General features: G+C 35.5%; 1 protein-coding gene across 4 annotated transcripts in view; it reads left to right on the top strand.

The window, feature by feature from the left end:
• The window catches only part of WNK3 (WNK lysine deficient protein kinase 3), a 146,486-nt gene that overhangs the window by 106,898 nt on the left and 15,853 nt on the right, over window positions 1–23,735 (top strand). For 2 of the 4 annotated variants that reach the window (XM_081278270.1, XM_081278269.1), the window contains exons 17-20: window positions 2,171–2,261; window positions 2,797–2,927; window positions 3,507–4,129; window positions 8,836–9,047. In XM_081278270.1, the coding sequence (XP_081134396.1) occupies window positions 2,171–2,261; window positions 2,797–2,927; window positions 3,507–4,129; window positions 8,836–9,047 (1,057 nt within the window). Of the gene's footprint in view, window positions 1–2,170; window positions 2,403–2,796; window positions 2,928–3,506; window positions 4,130–8,835; window positions 9,048–23,735 lie in introns of all 4 variants that reach the window. The other 2 variants (XM_081278268.1, XM_081278267.1) reach the window with 1 other exon arrangement.

Raw genomic sequence — 23,735 nt, 5'->3', positions numbered from 1 at the left:
AATACAGTGAGTATCTTTTGAGCAGCGAATAAATAAAAACCTCTATTTTTGTGGAGTTCACATTCTAGTGGGGGAAACAGCCCCTAGACAAATAAAATTTTTATAAAAAAGGGTAGTGATAGCTTAGAGGATTACTCTACACAGAGTGGCCAGGGAAGTACTTGTATATAGTAATAACATTAACAGATAGATATTTGTTCAAGCAAAAGAAGGCCACTTAAGTAGAAGGATGTTGAGAGATAATTTTGATGAGACAAATAGGTGATAGGTTTTGTAGAGTTTTATAAACATTTTAGCCAAGCACTCATCCTTTTGGTGAACCACAGCTCATTCTTGCAGCTCATATATGTCACTGGAGTTTGCAGCATTTTGAAACAGTTCCTACATAGGACATGATCTGTTTTTTCTTCCTTCAGTCATATATGTTTGTGTCTATATCTATTTTTCCTGTTTTATCTAGGTATTTGGATTGATATGGGAGGCCAGAACATATATTAAATATGCCATCTTGTTCTAGTTACTATACATTAAAAATCTGTAATTTCAGTGGAATCAATGCAACATGTCTAAATTGTAATATTGAGAGTTATTTCACTTCCTCATTGAAGTAACATTATTACCATTCCAAACTGGGACTTTGGATAATAAAAGCTGATTATTCAGAATTCATTATAATCTGCCCTAAGTCAAATAATGCTTATCTAAGACAGTATGCTTACTGTCATATAGAACATCTTCCTGCAGGCAAATGCTAAATCCCATTTTTTTTATTTGTTTGTTTTGTTTTTGGTACTGGAAATTGAACCCACTCAGAAGTACTCTATCACAGAGCTACATCCCCAGCCTTTTGTATTTTTAATTTTGGAACAGGGTCTCACTAATTTCTTGGGGCTGGCCTTGAATTTGTGATTCTCCTATCTCAGTCTCCTGAGTCACTGGGATTACAGGTGTGTGCCACTGTGCCCTGCCCATTCTTTGTGCTTTTATGTTTGCCTTTAATCCTCTAGATTTATAGTGACCATTCTTATGTTTCCCAAAGTATTTGTTGTTGTGTCTATTAATTTTGTATTAATTATTATAGGAAATATATTTTTAAGATAATTGGATACAACAGTTAATTCTGGTTTTAGGGGGCAGTATATAGGAAGACAAGAAGAGTGATTTTCATAGCTAGCATGGCCTAATGTTAACAACAATTTTTAGAGGATGAATTTAAAGTAATTTTGTGTTTCTTTGTAAATTTCTGTGTGCTTACATAAAGTAAAAAGCTTGATTCATTGATATTTCTCTGTTACTCTAAGTGCCTTAGATATTTTGTTTTTCTGTTATATGTCAGGTATTTTTTAAAATATATTTTTAGTTGTCAATGGACCTTTATTTAATTTATTTATTTGGTGCTGACAATCAAACCCAGTGTCTCACAAATGCTAGGCAAGCACTCCACCACTGAACTGCAACCCCAGCCCATATATCAGGTATTTTTAACTCTTAAATAATATGATAACAAATGAACATTTCATTTTAATTGCATGGGATTTCAGTAATCTTTTTAGTAAATTGGTACATACAAAGGAAATAATTTAATTTTCAGTTTTCAAAGGTGACATAATGATAAAAAATATTCTGTGGAAGATTAATAGTCTTCTCTTATATTCATCTGAAGTTTAAATGATGTTTTCAAAGAAATGGTGGCAACTGGGAATGCAGCTTAGTAGTATTATGATTGCCTAGTATGCACAAGGCCCTGAGTACCATCCCCAATACCTCAAAAAATGGAGAAAGAAATGAAAGGATTAATTTCTATAAATTGAGTACTTCAGGTTCAGTCTGATATAGTACTATAATATAATTATATACAGTATCCTATTTTTTTTCCATTACTGGGAAGTGAACCCAGGGACACTTTGCTACTGATCTACATTCCCAGCACCTCTTTTTTTTTTTTTTTTTTTTTTTTTTTTTGTATTTTGAGATAGGGTCTCACTAAGTTGTTGAGACTGACTTCAAATTTGCAGTCTTCCTGTTTTAGTCTCCTGCGTAACTGGGAAGTATCCTATTTATGATTAATGATTAGTTCACATAAGAAATTGCACTAGGCAAAAAAAAAAAAATTCTCCAACTTAACTAAATTACTGCTACTTTGTGTTTTCTTATTTTTTGTCTCCATTAGGAGATGTCCCCAGATGCTTCACTTCCAGGGGATCCAGAGGCCTATCCTGCTGCTGTGTCAAGCGGTGGAGCCATTCATCTGCAGACAGGAGGTGGATATTTTGGCCTAAGCTTTACTTGTCCTAGTCTCAAAAATCCTATTAGCAAGAAATCCTGGACTCGCAAATTAAAAAGCTGGGCATACAGGCTACGGCAGTCAACCAGCTTTTTCAAGAGATCAAAAGTCCATCAAGGTAGTGTGCTTACAGTCAGGGACATAGACTAGGTAACATCACTTTTCATTTACTTATGGTTTTTTTTGGTTGTTCATACACAAATCTTGTCACTTTTTCCACATAGCCCATGTATGTGACATGTCCCATTAATGTCATTGCCATTTTATTTTTTCCTTTAGTAATTAATTTGGTTTTCTGGTTATTCATTTCATATAGATACTAAGTCTTGGGATAAATCTTGCAATGTATGATTAGAGTTAGGGACTTATACAATTTTGCTTATTACATTAACACCTTTTAATTGTCTAGCAGGAGTTAAACTTTTTCTGCTTTTCTTCATTTTTTGATAATGTAAACAAATTTAGTCTTAACAATTTTCTCTTTTCTGCTTACAATTTGACAAAACTTACAGTGGAAACAGAAGATATAAGATCAGCAATTGCTCCTGATCCCATTCCACTGACACGGGAGTCCACGGCTGATACTAGGGCTTTGAGTAGATGTAAAACGATGCGTGGATCATTTCAGCGGGGTCGGTTTCAGGTCTGTGTCTTTGGTTGAATCCTTAATCTACAAAGGCCTTATGAAAGGTAACAGCAGGACTGTGAACGTAGGTAGCTCAGTGATAGAGCACTTGCCTCAAATAAGTGAGACCCTGGATTTGATCTCCAGCACTGCAGAAAAAAAAAAAACAACATTTGCAGATTGGTCTTTAGATCATACTTTTTTGGTCATGTTACACATATCCTCTCACCTTTTGAAGCCATCAGTAAAGGTGAGTCTAATGAAGTGGGGATTTTAGTAATTGGACTGGATCACAGAAATGAGTCATCGGTTTTGGTGAGCGGTTGTGTCATCTATTTTATGAATTTAATCTCATGCCCTTTAGAATCTCAGCAGTTTTAATTGTGGAATTTTATTTGAATAATATGAAATCAACTGTCTTTACACAAGGTGTCCAATTAAAAGATGATATGGGGAATAGAGAGGGACTTTCAGATTTTGGTAATAGCAATACATGTGCATTGTAGCATTTGTCTATGCTGTGTATTGATGAATTTTTTTCATGTAGTTACCCTTTACTTAGGTGGAGCTAGACACTTATACCTTTTTATATCTCAGGTGATTACGGTTCCTCAGCAGCAATCATTGAAAGTGACATCTTTTGGAATAGAACACAGATCAGCATTCAAGGAAATATCGAATCAGTCCAGTGAAGAAGCTCTGGCCTTTAGTGAAACTGCAAAGTCTCAGTTAGTAGAAGTGGAACCTGCCGTGCACAATCCTCAGACTTCAGTCTCTTCTCAGAAGTTACAAACTCTTCATGAAACCTTTAAAGAAGATAAAGGGATTTCCAAACAATTAGACAACTTCCTGTCTTTCAGCACAGCTTGTGAGACTGATGTATCTTCAGTGACCCCAGAAAAAGAATTAGAAGAAACTTCAGCCACGGGAAGTAGCATGCGATCTGGATCTGAACTGTTGCTTAAACAGAGAGAGATACTGCCTGCTGAGAAACAGCCTAGTTCTGCTAGTGAATTTTCAGCCACTCTTGCTGATAATGGGAAGACAGTGGCAAAAACTGGTCCAGAAAGTGATCAGGGCTTACCCCTTCATGAAGAACAAGCCTATGCTCAAACGCAGAGTTCACTCTTCTATTCTCCATCTTCCCCAATGAGCAGTGATGATGAGTCAGAAATAGAGGATGAAGACTTGAAAGTGGAACTTCAAAGATTACGAGAAAAGTAAGGACTCTGTTCTGTCACAAATCCGATTGTCTTGGGTTTTATAGAGCTTAAAATTTGATTTGTGGCTAATTTAGTATTGGTGACATTTTAATGATTATCTTTTTATGATTAAAAACTATAAAGAATGGTAATGTAAGACCTTTATGAATGTTAAAATGCTTGCATACAAAATATTTTCATAGTTTGGAGACTAATTTTAATTGGCTGTTTATTCTTTTTGCTTACTTTCTAAATCCTTATCCATCAGGACTATTGGATTAAGATTTTATAATTATTCTTGTATAATTACATATTTGGTAAGTAAGGTCAAGTTTGTTATTTGGTAAATGAGGTTATCAACCTTCACTAATGATATTGTGATAATGTTTTGTCAATGTTTTGCATTTAGAGTTATAAACTAGGTTATATATTTTCAAAAATTAATATAAAGTTGCCATATTCTTACTCTGTTCACATGTTTCAAAATTCAAAAGGTTTAATCAGTTGGGTCTCCCTCCTACCACTGTACCCAAACTACCCAATTTTTCTCCTTAGAGGAAACAAATATTACCTGTTTCTGGTATATCTAGAGTTTGTCTATGGATGCACAAACAAATGTATACATATTTTGTTCTTCATTTTCCCCAAAAGAGTAAATTATAATACAAACTATTTTATCTTGCTTTCTCACCATTTCACTGTGTTTTAGAACTATTTCTGCATTATTAAATTTTTTCAGTTCCATAGTAACCCACTATATATACATTCTCAAATTAATTACTTGCCTCTTATTGATGGCTTGATGCCATTACTTTGAAAAATTGAAAACAATTTGGGGGATGGGCAGTACTGGGGATTGAACCCATAGCTCTGTATCATTGAGCTCTATCCCCAGTACTTTTATTTTTTATTTTGAGACAGGGTCTTGATAAGTTGCCCAGGTTAGCCTCAAATTTGGGATCCTCCTGCCTCAGCTTCCTGAGTTGCTAGGATTATAGGCCTGCACTAGCATACCCCGTTAACAAGCAATTTTCAGTGTATCTTTTGCTTTAGTAAATTTCTGTTCTGTTATGGGACATAAAACTTGAAAGCAGGGAGAATCAGAGTGGAGAGAAAAATAAAGGTATGGAAAAAACTTAGATTTTAGCCAGATTCTTACATATTTGATTAATGGTTCAATTGAGTACTATGTTTTAGTGCTTTAAGAACTAAAGCTGGTTAAAATCCTTGGAATTTTCCCAGTTTTTAAGCCCTTGCCCAAAAGAAAAAAAAAAAAACCCCAAACCTCAAATTCCATTTTCTGTTCAACTAATTTCTGTGGTTGTGTTGTGTTTTGTTTTTGACTGGAGCCTAGAAGGAATTTGAGAATGTTTTAAACATTCATCAATGGAAGATTGTTGTTCTATTTTTAAACTATATATACAGAGATATACAGAGCCAGGCTCAGTGGTGCATACCTATAATGCTGGTGACTTGGTAGTTTCAGGCAGCAGGATGATAAGACCAGCATGAACAACTTAGTGAAACCCTATCTCAAAATAAAAGGCTAAGGATGTAGCTCAGTCGTAGAGTACTTGCCTAGTATGTATGAAGCCTTACATTTACTCCCTATTACCACACGCACACAAAATATACTTACATAGGTTTGACTTTACTACACATTATGTATATATCAACTTTACTATACAATAAGTATTATGCAGTACATGTACACCTATACTTTTATAATAAAATAGTTCTTTTTAAAGTGGTTTAATACTTGTGATATCAGTACTATATTGCTGGGAGTTTTTTGTTTTGTTTTTTGGTGCTGGGGGTCAAACTCAAGGCCCAACAAATGCCAGACAAGTACTCTGCCACTGAACTACATCCCCAGCCCTTCAATGCTGTTTTTATGATTATTTTAAACCATTCTTAAACTGTTGGGTTTTTTTAGCTGACTATAATGCTTATGAGTACTTTATTTATTTTTTAAGTATTTTTTTTAATTGTAGGTGGACATAATACCTTTATTTAATTTATTTATTTTTATGTGGTGCTTACATGTACTGGGTAAGCACTCTACCACTGATCTACACCTCAGCCCCTTATGAGTACATTAGTTTAGTATGAGACATGGGTTCTCCTAACCTTATAGAACCCAAGACCTGGAAGGGACCTTAAGACATAATATATTTTCTACTTTTTCTTCAATATGCTTTTGGCATTACATTTGTTCACAAATATTTTAGACCCCAGGATGTTGTCTCCAAGGTATATTATCCTCTAGGCCCACAATGGTAAGCTTAGTTTTTAGATTGAAATTATTTTAAATAAACTATAGTTATGGGTTTTATGCATTAACGGTGATAAATGGAAACATTTTCAAACAACAGTTAAAAAAAAACAGTTTTCCATTTCTCATGCCACAGTCTCATTTTTCAAAGACAACTACTGTGAATTATTTAGTATATCTTTTGGTTCTTTTTCTGTGGATTTACAGATATAGGTTTTGTTTTTTACAGAAGTGGGATCATAACATACACATTATTTCACAATTTTTGAATTAACATTGTTGCCTGTAGATATTCATATCTGCATCATATCTAATTGTTTTTAAAAAGTTGTTGTATCCTATTATGATACATGGGTATAATATATGGGTATATAATTTTTAATCCCTCCTTTGCACTATTTCAGTGTTATCTGAAGTCTGTTTTGTTTTTTAATAATTTAAAAAACTGGGCTACATCTCTAGTCCTTTTTTAATTTTTTTTTTGAGACAGGGTCTCACTAAGTTGCTAAGGCTGGCCTTGAACTTGAATCTTCCTGCCTCAGTCTCCCAAAGTGCTGTGATGAACAATATGCATCACTGAGTCTGCCTTAAGTTCTACTTATATAGGCAATGCTGAAATAAATATATTTTGTATTTTTTACATAGCTATACAATTATTTTTATGATAGATATGTAGGCAGTCCTTGGTGTCCCTTGGCTTGCAGCCAGGCCAGGCCACTGTCCCTCCATCAGCACATGGCCTTTCCTATGGGTCTCTGTCCTCACATCACCTTCTTATGAGGACACTGGCCATTGGCTTAGGGCCCACTCACCCTAACCCAGTAGATCTCATCTCAGCTACACACATCTATTTCCAAATAAGGTGCATCCCGAGGTTCTGTAGAACATGAATTTGGGGGAAACAGCAGTGAAGACCCCAAGGTGCAACTGAACAGGCCAGAGCCATGTACATCCCACATGAAGGTCAGCAACTCCACAGTCCCTCACCTGCTCCAGGTGACATCGGGGCTCTGGACTCTCCCTCAGAAGCTCCTGAAATTTACTCCACCACTGCTTCATGATGCCACTGAGGAGTTTTTACTGGGAAGCCAGCAGAGCTACTGGTCCTTACAGGCCAGAATGCCCTCATTGTAGTGAGGTGGCACCCCTGAAAGTGGCCCTCATTCCAGGTAGCATTGGTAGGGATCTAGCAAATGCCCCCACAGGCTATATTCATCACCCATTGCTTCCCTTCAATCAAACTCGGTCCACGGCTGCTGTTCATCTGAATGGCACAACCCTGAGCACTTCTATGACTCCCAGCTCTTGGAGGCCAAACCACAGACAGTACCTGGAATGGGCTTCAAGCAGAGGGAAAATGTTCCAGGAGAAGGAGCTCTGTGAAGGCAGGATACAGGAGAGTGTGGGGCACACAGGAAGCCCTAAGGAGCAGTGAGGATGGAGGCAGGCGAGACAAGAGTGGGGTGCAGGGACACCACGTGGAAAGACACTAAATCAGGCCTGCAAACACATCACCTCTCATTGGCCAGGCAGGCCTGTGGACAAGGCTTTAGGTCACACCTGCTTCTTCCCTGTTTAAAAACAAAACACAGCTAATAAACTATTTTCATATTTAGCATAAATGTCATTATAAGCTAAAAAATGTAATTGCTAAATTAAAATGTTATAAATTTTAAAGTGATAGTGTTAAAACTGTGTTCCAATGTAGCTATACCATTTTGTACTCAAAAAAATATCTGAAAGTATCTGTTTACCCACATCTTAACAACTGTAGACTGGATATTATGAATTTTTAAACTCATATTCAGATGAATTAAAAATATTTTATTAGCTGGGTGCAGTGTCATGTGCCTATAATCCCAGGCTTTTGTGAGGCTGAGGCAGAAGGATTATAATTTCAAAGCCATTCTGGGCTTTATAGCAAGACCCTGCCTCCCAAACTATGTATGTTTTCCCCCCAGTTATATTTTGTGCCTTTGATTAATAGCAAGTTTGAACATAATCTCATACTTATTGTTATTTGTATTTCCTCTTCATTGGAATCACCTTTTCATATTCTTTGCCCGTTTTTCTATCAATTTGTTTTTTTTTTCTTACTGATGTTTAGGATCTATTTATAAATTCTGAATATTAACTCTTCTTTTAACATTATAAATATTTTCTTCCTATTTATACTTTCAACATTTAATAATGAAACGGTTGATGTTATCAAACTGTTAACATTTAAATTTTGTTTTATCTCTATTGAAATTTTAGACATTTGTTCTTGTCAATTTGTTCATCTTTTTCTTTAGGACTAATTAGTTTAAGGTTATGCTTCAGAAAGCAGTTCCCATTCTAAAATAGTGAAAATACTCTATATTTTGCCATTCTTAATCTAAAATTTTGTTAACCTTTACTTTTATTAGTATAAAATCATTAAATTACTTTCTGCATGGTTTGCATTCAGACACATTCAGGAGGTGGTAAATCTTCAAACCCAGCAGAATAAAGAGCTTCAGGAGCTCTATGAACGTCTTCGGTCAATTAAAGATAGCAAAGCACAATCTTCAGAGATTCCTTTGCCACCTGCATCACCACGTCGACCAAGATCTTTCAAAAGTAAACTTCGCAGCCGCCCCCAATCCTTGACACACGCAGACAATTCCTTGGTTGCAACAGGTAAATCAATCATGAAAGTAAATGTTTAAAAAAACCTGGTCAAAAGTTAAGCAAAAATAGAAAGGAATGAAATTTTAGTTTGTTTTTTATTAAGATAAAATTATTTAAATAAGTGCAAATTATTCCAAAATTCTTTACTCTATTTTTATGTTAAATGTTCTTTTGTGTAGGAATGATGAGGATAATTGACAGATATTGAGAACTGCTGAGTTTGTTTTATGTTTTCATTCGGAAAACAAACAGCTAGAAACCCAATATTGTTTTCCAGAATTTTCCTTGAAATGTTATCAGTCAATGAGAAACACTGGTCTTGCATTTAGAGTTTCTTGGTGAGTTCATTGATCACAAAGATAACCTTTAAAATAGTCTCATACTTTATCTGAAGTAATAGATCTTTATTATTCATAAGAATATTAGTAAAATACATATATTCAGTTTGGAAAAAAGAGGGTCACTGTCAACTATTAAAGAAGTACTAATCAGATCAGGCTTCTTTGGTTACATGTACCAAGTCAAAGTTGAGCTTGAAGAGTATATTGTAAAGACATAGACATGTGCAAAATCTCAATAGAATTTGCAGTGGGAAGAATAATGGTCATTTAGAGATGTCCATATTCAGAGACCTAAAACATATGACTGGATTTGATTATATAACAAAGGGAAATTAAGATCGAAGATGGAATGAAAGTTGTTAATCAGGTGACTTTAAGATAGGGAGATCATTGTGCATCCAGTGTAAGAAAAAAGGAAGAGGGAGGGCTGGGGATGTGGCTCAGTGGGAGAGTACTTTCCTAGCATGCATGAGACCTTGGTTCCATTCCCAGCACTGAACAACAATAACAAAGTGGAAAAGGGAGACAGAAAAGGAGACCAGAGAAAATATATGATAAGGGAAACAGTATTAGAGAGATGTAACACTGCTGTCTTTAAAGACGAAGGAAGAAGGCCACAAACCAAGAAATACAGGCAGTTTTTTTTTGGGGGGGGGGTTTTGTTTTTGTTTTTGTTTTTGTTTGGTACCTAGTATTGAACTCAGGGGCACTTGGCCCGTGAGCCACATCCCCAGCCTTATTTTGTATTTTATTTACAGACAGGGTCTCACTGAGTTGCTTAGTGCCTCGCTAAGTTGCTGAAGCTGGCTTTGAACTCATGATCCTACTGCCTCAGCCTCCCAAGCTGCTGGGATTACAGGCATGCACCATCATGCCCAGACCAGGCAGCTTTTAGAAGCTAGAAAATCTAGGAAACAGATTTCTCCTGCTGCCTCCCAAAAGAGTGCAGCCCTGCCATCACCCACATTTTATGACCTGAGACCCATGTTAGACTTTTTTTAAATATTTATTTTTTAGTTATAGGTGAACACAATATCTTTATTTTATTTTTATGTGGTGCTGAGGATCAAACCTAGTGCCTCATGCATACTAGGCAAGTGCTCTACCTCTTAGCCACAACCGCAGCCCCCATGCTAGACTTTTAATATATAGAACTTTAAGATAATAAATTTATGTTGTTTTAAGCCACTAAATTTTTGGTAATTAGTTATAGCAACAACAAACAGCTAATACAGAATTCAAGGGTGGGAACTAGACTTCTTTTTTCCTTTGATTCTAGGGATTGAATCCAGAGCGTCATGCTTGCTAGGCAAGTACTCTACCACTGATCTATACTTCCAGCCCTGGAACTGTTTTTGTATTGTCCTCATAAAGGTAGACTTAGATTGAAAGTAGCTTTGGGGATTTAATAGCAGATGTATGATGACCTTCAGTCTGATGCTATTCCATTAATAGCTCTACTTCATTTTATTCTTTTTTGTCCCCAGATGGCTGGCTGGCTGGCTTTCCTTCTGTCTGTCTGTATTTCTTTCTTTCTCTCTCATCACTTTCTTTCTGACTTTTTATATTTCTCCTTCCTTCCTTTCTTCCTTCTTTCCTTCCTTTCTTCCTTCTTTCCTTCCTTCCTCCCTCCCTTCCTCTTTCCCTCCCTCCCTCCCTCCATATGTTGGCCAGGCTTTTGCTTTTTCCCTTGCCTCCTCTCCCACCACTACCCTCCCCTCTCCTCCTCTCTCTTCCTTTTCCTTCTCGTTTTCCTCTCTCCCTTTCCCTCCACCCACCTCCATTTCTTTTTGCAGTGCTGGAGATTGAACCCAGGACCTATGCATGCTAGTTAAGTGCTCTACTACTGAGTCACACCCCCAACCCACCCACATGACTTATTTTTAATCTGTTTTCTGATTCACCAAAACTTTGGCTTTAAGATGGCTTTGGATTATTATTGTGTTGATCACTGAAGTAGATTATAAAGCTTGGTGTAGTGGCCCTTGCCATCTACTTAAGAGGCTGAGGCAGGAAGAGTTTAAGGCCACCCTGGGCTATAGAGTAAGACCCTGTCTAAAAAGGGAGGAAATGAAAGGAGAGGCAAGGGGAAAGAGGGTTTTTGTTGTCTCCAACCATTATTAAATTTCTCCTTTCAGTTCTGTTCATTTTTGCTTCATATATTTTGAAATTTAGTTGTTATATCCATATATTTATAACTGTTGTCTTCCTGATATTCGCAAATATTTCTGATATTAATATAGCAAATACAGCTCTCTATTTTTACTGCTATATCTTTGGGGTTGGAAGTATCAGGGATTGAACTCAGGGATCTCAACCACTGAGCCACATCCCCAACCCTATTTTGTACTTTATTCAGAGACAGGGTCTCACTGAGTTGCTTAGGGCCTCACCAATGCTGTTCATGAGGCTGGCTTTGAACTCATTATCCTCCTGCCTCAGCCTCCCAAGCCACTGAAATTAAAGGTTTGTGCTAGGCTTTTCTTTTTTACTGCTATATCTTTTTATCCATTCTTTTATGTATTTATGTTTTTTTAATCCAAATAGTGTTTATTATGGTTATCCTATCCTGTTTTTTTAATCAAGTCTGTGACAATCTGTCTTTTGATTTGGGTATTGAAACCATTTCCATGTAATGTAATTATAAATAAGATAGGATTTATACCTGCTATTTTACTGTTTGTTTTGCATGTGCTAAGCTTTTTTTGTTACCTTCTTCCTTACTTGTTGCCTCCTTTTGTGTTAAGCAGATATTTTGTAGTTTAACTTTAAAATTCCTTTGTTCATTTTATTTTTTTACCAATTTTCTTTTGATATGGGATTATAATTAGGTTCTTAATTTAAAGCAATCTAGTTCTGATTCAAACCAACAATTTTAATGGATTACAAAACTTTTCTCTGCAAGTATGTTCCCTCCCAACTTCTCTATACGTTTATTGTTATACACGTTATCTATTTATACATTTTATAAGCCTATCAACATTTTTATAATTATTGCATGTGCAGTCATCATTGAAATCAGATGGGAGAAGAAAAAAGTCATAAACACAAAATAAATTTATGCTGAATTTTATATTTACCTATATATTTCCTTTCAACAGTGTACTTTGTTTCTTAATGTGGACTTTTATTTCATACTAAAGAACATCCTTCAGTATTGTAAGTTAGGTTAGCTGCAATAAATTTCAATGTTTTTTCATGATATATGCTTTCATTTTTATTCATTTTTTTTTTAATTTGTGGAATTTATTTTGAAAACAATGAGATAGAAAACTATCTTTTTCAATGAAGGCTGTACAAAGGGCCTAGTATAAACACAACTTGTAATAATTTTTCTTTCCACAAAACATAAGATATAGAAAAAATGTGTTTGTGTTTTGTTTGGTGGCTAGGGAATTAGAATAAAATTTTGGTGATTATTTTAAATTCAAGCTCTATGACCACATTACAGCTTCTAGCTCACAGAAATATGTTACTCTTCACACCTCTTCTTCTAGACAGTGTGAAATTCTTTAATGATGTAAATAGAATGCTAAAATAGCTAGCTATTTGAAACTCTTCTAAATGAAAAGATATATCACTTTCTGCCATGGAAGTGATAGAAAAGCAAACCAAAAGTACAAAATTGAATGAAATAAAACATTTTTCTTAATAATTGTTGGTTGATAAACTTTTGTTTTATGCTCTAAGACACTTGAAAATACAAAAAAGCAAAATCACTTTTGTAAAAGACATCAAACTATTTGGACTTAGTTTTCAGAATTCTAGAAAATAATGTAAAATAATATAGACTCCATTCCATTCTTTTTTGCCCGTACATGGGCTGGAATTCAGGGCCTTGTGCAAGGTAGGCCAATGCTCAACAACTGAGTTACATTCCCAGCCCCCGCTTTTAAATTTTTATTAATTAATTAATTTATTTTAGTAGTACTAAGAATTGAACCCATGTGCACACTACCATTGAGATATAAGCTTAGCCCTTTTAATTTTGATTTTGAAACATGCTTTCACAAAATTGCCGAAGTTGCCTCAGCCTCCCAAGTAGCTGGGATTATGACATACACTACCATACCCTTCCTCTACTGCATTCTTATTAAAAATAGAAATCAAAATAATGGAATATTCAGAGGAAAGGCCTATTCCAAAAACAATAAATTCAGTTGAAATTTGGATGTTTTAAATATGTTTATTGTAGATGGACACAATACCTTTATTTATTTATTTGTTCATTTATTTATTTATAGTTGTGGATGGACAATACTTTTATTTGTTTATTTATTTTTATGTGACAAGCACTCTACCACTGAACCACAACCTCAGCCCTTATTTTACTTATTTTTATGTGGTGTCGAGAATTGAACCCAATGTCTCACACATGTGAGACAAGCACTGAGCCACAAACCCAGCCAAGATTTTTGTATCTAATTTGTATGCCAGTCATCGAGAAAAACTAGTTATCAGAATGAGCACAGAAAATATACAGTTCATTCAGCATGTTTCCAAGAATTATCCATCTTCCCCTTTTCACATTTTTTTTTCACAACAAAATTTTTGTTTTTAGTATTTCACGTTATTACTGAACACAAGTCAATTTACTCATTGCTCTAAAGGGGGCTCAGTGAATCCAGGACAAGTTGTTGGGGTAAAGAAGATGATTTATTTGGAATGCCAATGCAGTGAGAAATTGATAGGCTAGTCCCTGGGCAGGGGATCTTATCTCAGCATAAGTTTTAAGATCAAGACATTGTGACCATCTGTACAACTACAAAAAAATTTTAAAAAGGAAACTACACTGAGATTTCATCTCACCCCAGTGAGAATGGCATTATCAAGAATACATAACAATAAATGTTGGCAAGGATGTGGGTTTGAAAAAGGTACACTCATATATTGCTGGTGGAACTGCAAATTGGTGAAACCACTCTGGAAAGCAGTATGGAGATTACTCAGAAAACTTGGAATGGAACCACCATTTAACCCAGCTGTAACACTCCTTGGTATATACCCAAAGCACTTAAAATCAGCATACTATATTGACGTAGCCACATCAATATTTATAGTACCTCAATACACAATAGCTAAGCTATGGAACCAACCTAGGTGCCTATCAACAGATGAATGTATAAAGAAAATGTGGTATATGTACACAATGGAATACTACTCAGCCATAACAAAGAATGAAATTATGACATTTGCTGGTAAATGATGGAACTGGAGAATATCATGCCAAGTGAAGTAAGCCAGTCCCAAAGAACCAAAGGCTGAATGTTCTCTCTGATATGCAGATGCTAAGATACTAAAAGAGTACTTTGGATAAGACAAATGGGAATGAGGGGAGGGAAGGAAGGAGGGATTGGAATAGGAAAGACAGTAGAATGAGTCAGACATAACTTTCCTATGTTCCTGTATGAATAAACAATCAGTGTCACTCCATATCATGTACAACCACAAGAATGGGAAGTTATATTCCATGTATATATGTTAAAATACATTCTACTGTCATGTATAACTAAAAAGAACTAATAAAAAACATTTTTAAAGAGTCAATGCTTTCAACAAAGCAACCTTCATGTCTCTGAAAAGTAACCTAGTCTGCTGTTACCATAACCCATTCACCAGAAGTATCATCTACAGCAAAGGTAGTGGGGGACTAATCTACATTGGACAACTGTGTAAACTACAAATCAGTGATTTTTAAAGTGAACTAAAAACAAATGAAGCTAGAGGGTTTGTTTAGGTTTCAGTTGTTACACCATTAGTTTCTCGAAATACAGAAATATAAGCAAAGTAAATATGGAGGCATGATAGTTTTGTCATTGTAACTGGTTATTTCCAAATTTCATTTGTAGTGTTTGTATTACCCATCCTGTCTTGATGCATAGATAGGATTTTATCCACCTTTTATCAATTCTTAAAACTGAACAGTTGGCTCCAAAAATATGGTACACTCTTTGGTATCCTTAACTCTGTTGCACAGATTTCCCCTAAGACATTCATATATCTTTTTCAATAGATTAAAATTTGCCTGCAGAAAACTAGTATTCATTTCTACAAAACAAGAATCTCCATCTACATGTAGTTCATGGTGTCTGTCACTATGAAAAGGTCATCTCCTTAAAGAAACATATAGTATAGTGTTTTGTGGGTCTCCTTCATTTTTGAAAGAGGGTATGGCAGGCTTCTTGTTTGAGAGGTTTTCACTTTCAGCATTTTGGTAATGCTATCCCATTGTCTTCTGGACAGCATGAATTCTGATAAGTCAGCTCTTCATTTTAATGGGGATTGCTTATATATGATAAATCTATTTTTGTCTTTGAAGATTTTCTTTATATCTTTGACTTTCATCAATTTAATTTTGAATGTCAATGTACAGATGTGATGGAGCTTAATCTAGTTGTAATTCATTGAGCTTCTTCAATGTGTAGACTAATACCTGTCATCCAGGTTTAAAAGATTATGGATGTTGTTTTTTCTTTTAATTGGTTCTTTTTAGTTATTCATGATAGTAGAATCCATTTTGGTATAATTATACAAGCATAGAATATATCTTATTCTAATTAGGACCCCATTCTTGTGGATGTATACAATGGTGGGATTCACTGTGGTATATTCATATATTTACATAGGAAAATTATGACAAATTAACTCCTCTTACCTCTTCCTGTCCCCCTCCCCTTCCCTTCATCCCGCTTTGTCTAATCTACTGAATTTTCTGTTCTTTCTCCCTCTCCCCTTAGTGTGGGTTAGATTCCATATATCAATGAAAATATCTGACCTTTGGCTTTTAGGAACTGGCTTATTTGACTTAGTCTCAGATCCACCTATTTACTGGCAAATATCATAAAGTCATTCTTCTTTATGGCTGAGTAGTACTCCATTGTGTATATATAACACATTTTCTTTATCCATTCATTTGTTGAAGGGTGCCTTGGTTGGTTCCATAGCTTAGCTATTATGAATTGAGGTGCTATAAATATTGATGTGGCTACATCACTGTAGTATGCTGAGTTTAAGTCTTTTGGATATGTACTGAGGAGTGGGAAAGCTAGGTAAAATGGTGGTTCCATTCTTAGTTTTTTGAGGAATCTCCATATTGCTTTCCAGAGTGGTTGCACCAATTTTCAGCCACACCAGCAATATATGAGTGTACACTTTTCAAACCTGCATCCTTGTCAATATTTATTATTATGTATTCTTAATAATTGCCATTCTCACTGGGGTGAGATGAAATCTCAGTGTAGTATTAATTTTCACTTCTCTAATTGCTAGAGATGTTGAATATTTTTTTTTATATATTTGCTGACCATTTGTATTTCTTCATTTGAGAAGTGTCTGTTCAGTTCCTTTGCCCACTTATTGATTTATTTGTTTTCTGGTGTTGTTTTTTGAGTTCTTTATATATCCTGGAAATTAGTACCCTACCAGAGGTGCTCATGGCAAAGATATTCTCCCATTCTGTAGGCTCTCTCTTCATGCTCTTTTTTTTTATTGTTGGTTGTTCAAAACATTACATAGTTCTTGACATATCATATTTCACACTTTGATTCAACTGGGTTATGAACTCCCATTTTTACCCCGTATACAGATTGCAGAATCACATCAGTTACACTTCCATTGATTTACATATTGCCATACTAGTGTCTGTTGTATTCTGCTGCCTTTCCTATCCTCTACTATCCCCCCTCCTCTCCCCTCCCCTCCCCTCTTCTCTCTCTACCCCCTCTACTGTAATTCATTTCTCCCCCTTGTATTATTTTTCCTTTTCCCCTCACTTCCTCTTGTATGTAATTTTGTATAACCCTGAGGGTCTCCTTCCATTTCCATGCAATTTCCCTTCTCTCTCGCTTTCCCTCCCACCTCTCATCCCTGTTTAATGTTAATCTTCTTCTCATGCTCTTCGTCCCTACTCTGTTCTTAGTTACTCTCCTTATATCAAAGAAGACATTTGGCATTTGTTTTTTAGGGATTGGCTGGCTTCACTTAGCATAATCTGCTCTAATGCCATCCATTTCCCTCCAAATTCTATGATTTTGTCATTTTTTAATGCAGAGTAATACTCCATTGTGTATAAATGCCATATTTTTTTTATCCATTCATCTATTGAAGGGCATCTAGGTTGGTTCCACAGTCTTGCTATTGTGAATTGTGCTGCTATGAACATCGATGTAGCAGTGTCCCTGTAGCATGCTCTTTTTAGGTCTTTAGGGAATAGACCGAGAAGGGGAATAGCTGGGTCAAATGGTGGTTCCATTCCCAGCTTTCCAAGAAATCTCCATACTGCTTTCCAAATTGGTTGCACCAATTTGCAGTCCCACCAACAATGAACAAGTGTACCCTTTTCCCCACATCCTCGCCAGCACTTGTTGTTGTTTGACTTCCTAATGGCTGCCAATCTTACTGGAGTGAGATGGTATCTTAGGGTGGTTTTGATTTGCATATCTCTGGCTGCTAGCGATGTTGAGCATTTTTTCATGCTCTTGATAGTTTCCTTTGTTATGATGAAGCTTTTTAGTTTGATACCATCCCACTTATTGATATTTGATTTTACTTCTTGTGCTTTAGGAGTCCTGTTGAAGAAGTTGGTTCCTGAGCCCATATGTTGGATTGTTGTGCCTATATTTTATTCTAGTAGGTATGGGGTTTCTGATCTAATTTCTAGTTCTTTGATCTACTTTGAGTTGAGTTTTTTTGCAGGGTGAGAGATAAGAGTTAAATTTCATTATACTGCATATGGATTTCAAGTTTTTTGAGCACCATTTGTTGAAGAGGCCATCTTTCTCCAGTGTATGATTTTGGAATCTTTGTCTAGTGTGAGGTAACATCATTTTTGTGGGTTTGACTCTGTGTGTTCTATTCTGTTTCATTGCTCTTCTTGCCTATTTTGGTGCCAATACCATGCTGTTTTTTGTTATTATAGCCCTGAGTATAATTTAAGGTCCAGTATTGTGATGCCTCCATCTTCTATTTTCTTGCTAAGGATTGCTTTGACTATTCTGGGCCTCTTATTTTTCCAAATGAATTTCATGACTGCTATTTTTTTCTATGAAGAACGTCATTGGAATTTTGATAGGAATTACATAGAATCTTTGTACTGGTTTTGGTAGTATGGCCATTTTGACAATATTAATTCTTCTTATCCAAGAACATTGGAGGTCTTCCTATCTCTTAAGGTCATCCTCAATTTCTTTCTTTAGTGTTCTGTAGTTTTTTTAGTTTGATTCTCAAGTATTTTATTTTTTTGATGCTACTGTGAATGTGATGATTTTCCTAATTTCTCTTTCAGCTTATTCATCTAGGCATACAGTTGAATCTTGGGTGTTAATTTTCTATCCTACGATTTTGCTTAATTCATTTATGATTCTTAGAAATTTTCTGGTGGAGTTTTTTGCATCTTCTAAGTACTGAATCATGCCATTGGCAATAGTTTGAGCTATTCTGTTTCTGTTTGTATCCCCTTTTTTTTCATTCTTTTACCTAATTGCTCAGGATAGAGTTTTAAGGACTGTGTTGAGTAGATGTGGTAGGTGTGGGCATCCCTATCTGTTCCTTGTCATTTAAAGGCACTTACTACCACAACAAGCTAGACTAGGTTATTGTTTGTGCCAGCTGAAATCACAGCTTTAGGCAGTTGTATTATTCCCAGCATCCATTTTCTTTCAGTAATGCTTTGCAGATATCCCCCTATTCTCCACCCCATTATGTTACTCCACTGCTAGCTGAGCTGAGCTTTGAATGAAATCAAATATCCTCCACATTCTGAATATAGAGATTTTCCAAGTTGCTGCAAAATATTGTTGTTCTCTGGGGTGTGTTTCTTTGAAGGGAGCTCAAAAAGAGGTCTGATCTATCCATTGTCTTTATTGTTATTGGCTTTTGGCTACAATAACACTCTACTGGGGATAAAGGGGGAATTGCCCCAAATTAAAATATCACAGGCACCAGTAGCTTGTTTTATATAGACAATTTTCATTTTATACTATGTCTTTGGATAATTATCAAAGATCTGTTACGATTGATTTGGGTTGTTTTTGCCCATATTTTGATTATTTTAGAAGACAAATAAGCTCACCTAGGCCCTTATTTTGCACTTGTAGAAATAGATCTCTTCCCTTCATTTATACTTTGAAAAACAGTGTGGTTGAATTGTTATTATTTCTTCTTTAAATATATGGAAGAATTTCTTTTTGGGAGGTTTTAAATATAACTAAATTTTTTGTGTGTTTGGGGGGGGGGGTACCAGGGATTGAACCCAGGGTGATCAACCACATACTTAGTCCTTTTTTATATTTTTTTAAATTTTGAGACAGGCACTTGCTAAGTTGCTGAGGCTGGCTTCAAACTTCCCATTCTCTCACCTGAGCCACTGGGCAAATTTGAATTTTTTTATAGTAGTTTATAGGATTCTTGAAGTTATATTTCATTGTGTTGAGTTTTGGTAATTTGTGCTTTGGGAGGACTTGTTCCATTTCATCTGTGTTGAGATTTTTGCATTTAGGAGTGTTCATTATCTGTTTAGAATCTGACAAATCTGCATTAACATTATCTTTTCATTCCTGGTATTTATAATTTGTATCTTCTTCCTCTATTGTTTTTCTATGTCGATTTTGATAGAGGTTTATCAGTTTTACTGATTTTTTTTATAAGGATATAGTTTTTAGCTTGGAGGTGTGAGTATTGGGGATTGAACCCATTGGTGCACTTCCATTGAGCTAGATCCCCAGCCTTTTTTTTTTTCTTTTTTTAAAATTTCTTTCTTTGTTTTTATTTATTTATTTGTTTGTTTGTTTGTTTTTTGGTGCCAGGGATTAGAACTCAGGGTCTTGTGCATACAAGGCAAGCACTCTACCAACTGAGCTATATCCCCAGCCTCCCTCCCTTTTTTTGAGACGGCATCTCATTAAGTTCCTTAGGGCCTCACTCAGTGGCTGAGGCTAGTCTTGAACTTGGCAATCTTTGTGTCTGCGCCTCCGAAGTCACTGGACAAGAATAGAGTTTTTGCTTTTATTAAATTTTTATTTTTTAAAACATTTTTTTCTTTGGTTCTGGGATTGAACCCAGGGGCACTTTACCAATGAACTACATCCTAGCCCTTAATATTTTTTATTTTATTTCAAGACAAGTTTTCACTAAATTGCTGAAGGTCTCACTGAGTTTCTGAGGGTTTCCTGGGACTTGTGATCTTCCTGCCTCAGCCTCCCTAGTTACTTGGAGGACAGGCAAGCACCACCAGACCCAGATCTTACATTAAATTTCATAGGGCTAGGAGTATACCTCTGTAATAAAGCATCTTATATATTTCTTACCCTAATCCTAGAAGCAGTCTTTTCCATAAGGAACCCTAATTCCTTTCATAGGAGAATGGCATTAGGGTTCTTGAGCTATCATTGCTTCTAGGGCCTCTTAGCTGACATATAAGGGTACACAGATATACACCTACATATATACATGTATATATACCCCCATATGTGAATATTTCTATGTATAGCCATATATATCTATATTAAGGTAAACTTCAATTCATATTGATATCTCCAGTTCTACTCCATTATGACATGGACCATGCTACCCTTCTGTGCTTGTCTATCTGTAACATCCCCTTCCAGCAGAGAGAAACTCGGCCCCCACCGTCCTTTATCAATGTACTGAATTGTTCAGTTACAGTATATAGGTATAGCACTTTCAAAATTGTTAACTCAAATCCTAGTTGTAAACACCTTTATCAGCTAAAATACAGTGCTTATGAAAAATTCTGGGGTTTTTATTTTTGCCTTTAGGTGCCACTAATTTCCAAAGTTAAATCATTTAGCACTTGTTCCCAAGACCTGTTAAATCAGGTTGCTTCATACTTGGGCAATATGGTTAGATTCTTTTGTCAAAATCTACAGTCCATTCTTAGATTTCTGACTTGCTAAATGACTTTTTTTTAAGTCACATAGAGTACAGTTTACTCTTTGTTTTCTAGCATCCCCATAGTATTATTTTCTGGTGAGGGTAGGGTCAAGGAGAAGCCTGGGATTCATGAACCTATCATACCTAAGAAATTTTTAAAATTATACTACTTTAAATTGATATAGTATAATCATATTTATGGGGTACAGTGTGACAATTCAATATATGTATACAATGGGTAATGATCAGATCAAGGTAATTGGCATACCATCACCTCAGACATTTATCTTATTTTTGAGACCATTAAAAATCCCTCTACTACTTCAACCAGTTATCCAATTGTCCTATAAAACAGTAGAGGTTATTCCTCAGATCCAACTTCATTCTTATAAACATTAATGATCTTGTCTCTGTCCCTCCCTCACCTACACCCTTCCCATGTTGCCTAACTTTTTTTTTAAATATTTTTTTTAGTTGTTGATGGGCATTTATTTATTTATTGTGTTGAGAATCGAACCCAGTGCCTCACACATGCTAGGCAGGCGCTCTAACACTGAGCCACAACCCCAGTCCAAGTTGCCTAACTTTTGATTATTTAAGTTCCAAATATTTTCTAATTTCCTTGAGACTATTCTTTGATACATGAATTATTTGGTAGTGTTATTTAATATTCAAGTGCTTAGAAAATTATCTCACCTATTATTAATTATGATGGAGGACATATTTTCAACATGTTTAATTCTTCTCTATTTAAGGTTGTGCCTTTTTTAAAACTGAAATTGACCTTTATTTGTTGAACTAAAACTTTTTGTTAAGTTGATTTTATGGCATACGATCTATCTTGATGAATATTCTATATGCAATTGAAAATAATGCATGTTCTGCTATTGTTCAGTAGATTATTCTTTTTTTTTTTTTTTTTTTTTTGGTACTGGGGATTGAACTCAAGGGCACTCATCCACTGAGCCACATCCCCTAGCCCTATTTTGTATTTTTAGAGATAGGATCTCACTGAGTTGCTTAGCACCTCACTATTGCTGAAGCTGACATTGAACTAGTTCTTGGTGTTTGGTGATATTGTTCAATTCTATATACTTGCTCACTTACTACCCACTGATTTTGTTGTTTATTGATAAAAAACTAGAGATGACCCGTCTATACTTGCCAATTTGTTTTTCCTTTTAGTTCTGTGACGTTTTTTAATTGATTCATTATAATTATGTATAATACTGGGATTCATTATGTCATATTTGTACATGTACATAATTTGATCAATTTCATTCTCCTGTACTTACCTTCCTCCCTCCCTGATCCATGTGGCATATTTTACTGAGCTCCCTTCTATTATTTTTACTTTAATTACATTTAATTATTTCATTGTATTAAATTGTCATATATAATTATTTCATTGTAGTATATTCATACATATGCATAGCACAATTTAGTAGATTTCATTCCCTAGTATTTTCCTATGCCCTCCCTTCCTCTCTCCCTCTTTATCCCTTTCCTCTATTCTATTGGTCTTCTATTTTCATGAGATTTTTTTCCCCCCGCCTTTCCTTTGGGAAATATTCATTTTCCCTCCTTCTCTTTCTACCTTACATGTATGAGAGAAAACATTAGATCCTTGACTTTCTGAGTCTGACTTATTTCACTTAACATCATGTTTTCCAATTCCATCCATTTACCACAAATGACATAATTTAATTCTTCTTTATGGCCAACTAAACCTCTATTGTGTATATATACCACATTTGCTTTATGTATTCATCTGTTGATGGACATCTAGGCTGGTTCTATAGCTAGGCTATTGTGGATTATGCTGCCAAAAAACATTAGTATTCATGTATTACTATAATGCTGAGTTTAGATCTTTTTGATGAATGCCAAAGAGTGGGAGAGCTGGGTCATATAGTGGTTTCATTACTAATCTTTTGAGGACTCTCGTACTGCTTATCAAAGTGGTTAAACTAATTTGCAGTCCCACCAACAAAGTATAACTGTACCCCATTCTCACCAACAAATATTGTTATTTGTATTGTTGATGATTGCTATTCTAACTGTAGGGAGATGAATTGTTAATATACTTTTGTTGCTGTTATTGTTGTTGTAGTACCAGGGATTGAACTCAGGGGACTCAACCTCTGAGCCACATCCCAAGCCCTGTTTTTTTATTTTATTCTTTTTAGTTGTAGGTGAACACAATACCTTTGTTTTATTTATTTATTTTATGTGGTGCTGAAGATTGAATCCAGTGCCTCACACATGCAAGACAAACACCAACCACTAAACTACAACCAGCCCACCCAGCCCTATTTTGTATTTTATTTAGAGACAGGGTCTCACTGAGTTGCTTAGTGTCCTACCCTTGCTGAGTCTGGCTTTGAACTCGAGATCCTCCTGCCTCGGTCCTGAGCTGCTGGGATAACAGGCCTGTGCCACCATGCCTAGATTTAATATAGTTTTG

This window comes from Spermophilus citellus (genome assembly GCF_964194105.1).
Source record: "Spermophilus citellus genome assembly, chromosome: X".
NCBI lineage: Eukaryota > Metazoa > Chordata > Mammalia > Rodentia > Sciuridae > Spermophilus > Spermophilus citellus.
This window is presented reverse-complemented; position numbering and strand designations above follow the sequence as displayed.